The 7,375-nt window shown below is 36.5% G+C and overlaps 1 protein-coding gene across 1 annotated transcript; it reads left to right on the top strand.

The window, feature by feature from the left end:
• The first annotated feature begins 1,333 nt into the window (after positions 1-1,333).
• On the top strand, positions 1,334-2,894 carry LOC103963536 (coniferyl alcohol acyltransferase). The gene is given in 2 exon segments (XM_009376361.3): positions 1,334-2,163; positions 2,165-2,894. Coding segments are annotated over 2 exon segments (1,377 nt in total). The 5' UTR covers positions 1,334-1,341; the 3' UTR covers positions 2,720-2,894.
• Positions 2,895-7,375: the final 4,481 nt, after the last annotated feature.

Genomic DNA, 7,375 nt, shown 5'->3' with positions numbered 1-7,375 from the left:
CATTCACTGTTTGATTTTAATCTAATAGTAAAATAGAAGATAGAACACAATTTTGTTGGATTCTAGAATCTAGGAGAACAAGTGTGGGAATGTGAGACCAAAGTCCGACATCGGTAAAAGATCAAATCATTGCAAAGGCTTATAAGAGGTTGTACTACTTTCTATATTGCTAATTGGTTTTATGGTAAAACCTCAACTTTCTTCATGGTATCAGAGTATGTTTGCCCATGTGTGAAACCCAACAACCACACGTACTCCACGTCACCTCATTTGTACTATCCATTCGACATCATCCCGTTTGTGTTATCTACGTATTAAGTTTGAAAATTCGTCACACATGACACATGATGAGATGTGTGAGAGGTTGAATTATTTCTTATATTGCTAATTAATTTTATATGGAACCTCAACTTTTTTCAAGAAGTAAGTGATATATGGAGCTAGCTCTTGTTATGGAATATTATTGATGAATATACTAAGGGAATTGTTATTGGCACTTCAAAATTCTCATTCTGCACTCCAAACTTTTTATATTTAGAAAGAAAAATACACTTGTGAAGAGTGTAGAATGAAATTTTTAGAATGCAAATAACACTTTCCATATATAAACTAAGCCGAGTTCCGTGTTTTCTGATGCTTCAATTCTTCAACGGATGGTTCAGAATCAGTGGGTTAACAATCATGTTGCCTGCCAAACTTGAGGGCTCAAATCAAATGTGTTTTTCCACCTACTCTCTTCGTCATCATATGCAAACTAAAGTTTTTTTCTCCTATGAAATGCGTCCGTTGAAAGGTATTATACAAAAGAAAAAAGAGAAGATAATGATAACAACAATACGCCATTAAAGGATAGATTTTTCAGTGATTTGATACAGGTTATTATACAAGTGGAGTAAAGTTTTTTTTTGAAGTGTTATTCTAGTTGTATAGTAAGATGTGGTGTTCTGTCGCGTGTTCCGAACACACTAGAAAATATGATTTCCCACTAAAGTGAATCCATCCTTAAATGAACTATTGAACGCGTACCTCAATTTGATGAAGTTTCTTTGACGCATTATTCGAAGACGCGAATTCTAACATGAATAGTGTTTATGCAGTGATTGGTATATTTTCGAATTTTTGGTGTTTGTTTCTGACTGAAGATACCTTTCCTAAAAAGGAATAACGAAACGAGTCAATACTCATTGCTAATAAGTCTGTTAATTTGGGTAATTTTCTTGATAGTTTGCTACAGGCTGCGAGGTTCATGTTCGAGTCACCAACTTGTGTCCATAACACAATATAAATATGCTTATGACCCAATGATTTTCCTCAAACTTAAACCAGCTAGAATAATTTCCAATGGCAGTAGAGGCTGATTTCGAAGTGAACTTCACCGGCAAGTTTATTGTCAAAGCTACAAATCCCATGCCGGACCAGCCTCACATCCTCACTCTATCAAACCTCGACTTGCTCTCCGGCCGCTTTCCGGTCACATACTTCTATTTCTATCCCAACAAACCACATGATCACGATCATGATGCTTCCAACTTTACCTCTATCATTGAGTCCTTAAAGACCTCCCTTGCCAATACTCTCGACTGTTACTACCCCTTCTGCGGTCGAATCGTCACTAACCCGCATACCAACGAGCCCAAAATCATGTGTGACAACTCGGGTGCCCTAGTTGTGGAAGCTCATGCCAACATTCCTTTGAAAAGATTGAATTTCTACAATATTGATCGATCTCTTCAAAAGGATAAACTAGTTTCCATCAACCCTGATTTTCCTTTACAAGTTCAAGCCACATTTTATACATGCGGAGGCGTTTCAATCACGTTCACTTTTGACCATGCACTTGGAGACGCCACTAGCTTTGGCAATTTTCTTCTCTCATGGTCCGAAATAGCACGAAAGAAGCCGATTTCCTGCATGCCGGATCACCGGAGAAACCTACACCTTCGTGCGCGAAGCCCTCCAACGTATCACTCTTCCTTGGACCACACGTTTGTCAAGTGCACCATGGAAGAGATTATGAATATCCCAACAGCCAAAACCTTGATTAAGCGTCTTTATTTCATCGACGGTTCGAGCATCAAGCAGCTGCAAAATCTTGCATCAAAAAATGGAAAGCAGAGAACAAAAATTGAGGCAGTCTCGGCTTACATATGGAAAACCATGGTCACATGCCATCGATACAAAATCCCATGGAATGTGCAAGATGGGGTGGCTGGTAGATGGACGGTCTAGATTGCACAAAAACGAAGATGAAAACTCATTGTCAAATTACATTGGAAATGTGTTGTCGTTGGCATGTGGAGAGGCAAGTGTGAGTGATTTGAATCAAAATTCAATCTCAGAAGTTGCTGATATGGTTGGTGAGGCAATTTCAAAGGTGACAAATGAGGAGCATTTCTTGGACTTGATTGATTGGATTGAGTGTCACAGGCCTGGGATTATGTTATCCAGGGTTGTCCTGGGACAAGGAGGCCCAACGGTTGTTTTATCATCAGGAAGAAGGTTTCCAGTTGGTGAGTTGGACTTTGGATTTGGAAGTCCGGTACTTGGGACTGTTTGTTCCACAATTGAGAGGATTGGAGTGGCTTACATGAACCAAAGGTCAAGTGCAAAGGGTGATGGCTCATGGACTGTTTCTTCTATCCTGTGGCCGGAGTTAGCAGCTGCTTTGGAGTCCGACTCCATTTTTCAGCCCATGACCACTAGCCATCTTCAACTTTAGGGCTCAATCTATATGGTGCTATGTTTAATGTTTACTTGTAATGTACAATATAAAATCGATACATAACCCAAATATGCAGAATGTGGAATATAAGATGACTGAAAGGATTGAAGAGCAACTCGATAAGCATAAAACCGGCAGCACTGGTGTCTGATATGGGTTTTTTAAGTCGAATTCTATTGTTTACTAGCCCAAAACAACATTTTGAGTTTTTAACATATTTTTTATTTTATTTTTATACAAAAATATATTTACCCTATTTAGAATTACAAAAGACTTGAAAGGGGTAGGGGAACAAATTGGTATCGAACTCCTCTTACTTACAAATTAAGAGGAATACTACTAAGCCTATAGTACTAAACGGCCAGTATCGTGTTATTTTCATATTTCTCTTCCTATTAGGATTCCGCTTATCAAGCATAGGTTGTGGTACACTACAAATACATCCTATCACATCCCTGTGAAACATACAACTAGGGGTAGGCACTTTAGTGGGTTCACGGACCAACCCGACCACCCGTTCGTAGGTGGGTTGGGTTGAGTTAAAGTATTATTAATCCGATTGAAATCAACCCACCCGAATATCAACAATTCTTAAACATAAATGTATGTTACATAGACATATATAAACTTAATAGTTACTAAACACACTTGTTTATTTAACTTTAGTTAAATAATGAAATTTAAATATTAAGTAATAGATAGGATGCTGCAACACCAAATTCACACCATCTAAGTTTAATATGATATGTATTTTAGATTATTTGTCACTTATACTCACCTCTTTTTCTTTTCTTTTTTTGTCAAAATAAAAAAGAAAGTAAACAATCTCAACCCATTGAACCTGCCCAACCCAACCTACCTTAGAATAGATTAAGTGGGTTGGTTCGCCCATTTTCTTGGGTGAAAATGGATTTCAATAATGTAAACTCAAGCCTATTCAATTGGCTATTGGGTTGAGAATCCTAGTACATGTGAAACTCGGCCGTGGCGGTGTCTTGATTGAAGAAGGCTAACTAGGATAATACTGAGTGAAGTTATATAATCCTGGGGACTTTTAATCCTAGTGTGATTCTACTACTCGGCAGACTTGGCCATCACCAAATTTTCCTATAAATACAATTGGTTTGCTACATAGAGATGACATTCAACTCAACACATAGACAAACGCTCTATGCGAAACCCTCTCACACTCCTAAGAAAAGTAGTAATTGCTTCACTAGCTCTTTTCAACACAAATTTATTTTGGTTAAACATCACTAGGTTAACAAATCGGTTACAAATTCAATTCGGCTAAACATAATTGGAGCCGTAGAATCAGCTTGGCTTAGGAGTTTCTGGTTATCTATCCCAAGTCCCAGCTGGTGAAGAGTCTTTGATTCTTTTACCGAAAGAGGTCACTTTATCTGCTCTCTCAAAGAAGTGAGGTGTTCTATAATAGGGATTCACAAGTACCATTTAGAGTTCGGCATTTAAACAACCAAACAACAGTCACCATAAAGATGCTAATTTCCTTTTCGTATATTTGTCCCAACAACTTGATATCGATTCTACGCACTTATATTTTCACAAATATAGTTGAAGTCGTTGAACCTAGTGTAGAAGATCGTACTTTGTAGTAGATGATATAACCTTGTCTTCAAGTTTTAAACTCAAAGTCGATAATGTTTCTTCCTCAGCCGAAGTCATCCGGTGTAGGAATCAGCATCGCATTTTATCATCACACCACCACATCCATCTTATTTGCTAGACTGAGCTTGATAATAAATTGGTACACTCACATTAGCAATCATCCACATAAGGACGCAATTAGCTCCTAGATTACTTCAGTCTAATCCGTGTAATTTTTAGGGTCAATAAAAAGAGAATTAGGGGTTGAATTTTGTAGGAGAGAAAAGTTGGATTTTCAGAACAAGGGTAAAACGAAAAAAGAATATCGAGTTTTTTAAGGAAATAAAAAGCATTCCTCAGTACCAAACAGTTGTCTCGTGCTCTTTCTCAACAAAAAAAGAAAGAAAAAAAAAAAAATCAGTTGTCTCGTGCTGTGCTTCTTCTCAAGTCCAACCGACACCGCCACTAAAGAGATTTATTTCATCTTTTGTTTAGTGGTAAAAAGACAAAGACCCTCATCTCACAAGAATATTTGGGTCATTATTATGTAGATGAGTGGCAAAATAGCCGAATTCAATATTATATAAGTTTCGCCACTTAGTAATACGATATAGTGGTATTTTTTTTCATTTGTAAATAAGAAATTTTAGGTTTGATTTTTGCCAAAGACGAATTTGAATTACATATTGCTAGCCCATTTGTGAGGCTAAGCCCACAAACGATATTATCTACATTAAAGGGAGGGACAAGTTTAACTTCACAATGAACTAGCAATATGTAGTTCAAATATATATACATACACATAAGTTTCACTTATTACTATCACGTGTTAAAAACAATCTCACATGTGTTACTTGAATTATAATATTTATACATTGAGAAATGCTAAGAGACTATTTTAAAGTGGGATTCTCCATAGACTCTCCTCATAATTTAACGTCAATTTTTGTGCTAAGATTATAAAACATTGTGCCAAAAACACGAGGTGGCAGAGAGTCGATGAAGAGTCTCACTTTTGAGAGAGTCTCCTTAATATTACTCATATATTTATTGGTTATAACTTATATATCCATTCTACATAAATTTCAATAACTATGAATTGTCACTTATCATGAATAAATTCCCATAAATTTTGGTCAAATGAGTAATATTTGCAAACCAAGTGATGTGTCACCAATAGAAAATATGCACGTTAATCAATCCTTAGGTAATAATTTAATCATCAACATCCACATCATTTGATTTATAAAATTTGATTTAAAAATTTAATCTTGAATTAAAGTTCAAATGTCATTAATGGTAAACCATGATTTTAAATTTGAAAAAATGCATGCCCATTATTCCAAATGTGTGTGATTCAAGCAAGCAACCCACTCATATTTTGGATTATGGTAATGTTAGGGAGACTAAATTTGTACACTAAATTTTGTAAAACAAATGACATGAAAGTTGATGATTGAATTATTACTTAAGCGTTGATTAACGTGTTTATTTCTATTGGTGACACATCATTTAGTTTGCATATTTAGTCTTCAAATTTAATTTACCTAGCATTACCCTTTCACAAATAAGGGCAAAAAGGCACGGCGCGAGACAGTTTCTTTGTTACCCTCTTCGATTGGCAAGCAAAGCAATGAGTGTATACTTGAAAGACTTAAAAACTAGAGAAATGTTCATTGGAATTTGAAGATGCCTCACTTTCATCCAATACCATTTAAGCAACACCAACTTCCACCGTAACCATCATTGCAATTTCTATCCCTATTTATTCACGGATGGTGATGGCGTGTACGGTGTACCCATTGTCCAGAAAACGAGTCGGTGCATTGCAGTGGCACCACCAGGACTTAAGCATAAAAGGTGTCGAAAAGTCTCAATCTGAAACGCTCTTCTAAACTTATAAAATTATTCTACTATGTGGTAAGCAATTGATTACCATCGTTTGGTCTGCTACGATGTCATCACCAAGCCTCTTTAACTTTCTTCATCTCTCGCTCCTCCTCCTTAAAGCTCACAAGCAACAGATTGCTTGGAGTCTATAGAAGCCACCAACCTCGAATCAAACTCAATAAAAGAAATTAAACTAAAAACAACGGATTGGGGTCCTAAGCCTACAAAAAGACCTTAAAAATCATAAGCACAACACTAAACTTTTATGAGTGAAAAAATGATCAGAATGGGTCTGAGACCATCGTGGTCCCTTCATGGCTTCGCATTTGATACATTACATGTCATAATATAAATGTATAAATGATACATTATGAAATTACTTGGTAGGTCTAGTCGTCAACATTGTCTAGGCATTTTTTTTTCTTTTCCAGATCTTTTAAGAAACTCATATTGTCCTTGGACCTATGTTCTTTCAACACGATCTCCCTTTGTTTCCAAATCACTCGAGAGATGTATTCAATTGAGATCAAAGGGTTTTTATAGAGTTACAAATTCATGAATTTTGAGGAAGTTTAATTTGACTTTCATCGACTTCATGTCGACTTTGACTGAATTCTATATGAACTTCAATAGAAGTAGTGAGAATATTATCGTGAATTTAATGGATTCTCATGAACTTTTTAGTGGTTCATTTATTAATGAGCATTTTTGGTAGTTTCGAATTTTCATATTTGAAATGGTCACTATGACCATGGTAAGGTGATGGTTAGGAGTAGGTAATGTCAGTGGTCATGACAGTAGTGGTCGTGATAAGGTGGTGGCGGTGGGTGCTAGTGGAAGTTGGTGTGGGCGGTGGCGATGATGATAGGAGTGTTGATGGCGTTAATGACAAGGTGGTCATGGAAGGTTATGGTGGTAGTTACCATGACAAGGTGGTGGTGGTGATGGTGGTGGCAATCGAGGTGGTGTCGTGGCAATGGTTGTAGTTACAATGGTGGTGAAGGTGGTTGTGGTGGTAGTCGTGGTAATGTGGTAATGATCAAGGGTGAAGTCAGGAATTTTTTTTTGGTAGGCTCGTTGAAATTAGTACCATAAAATTATATGTTTATTTTTGTCTTACATAAAATTATATAATAATCAATATAAAAGAACAAC

Source organism: the organism of the source record quoted next, unplaced genomic scaffold (genome assembly GCF_019419815.1).
Source record: "Pyrus x bretschneideri cultivar Hongxiangsu unplaced genomic scaffold, Pyrus_bretschneideri_v1 Contig14, whole genome shotgun sequence".
Classification (NCBI taxonomy): Eukaryota; Viridiplantae; Streptophyta; class Magnoliopsida; order Rosales; family Rosaceae; genus Pyrus; species Pyrus x bretschneideri.
Note: the sequence above shows the minus strand (reverse complement) of the source record. Positions and strands in the feature narration are given on the sequence as shown.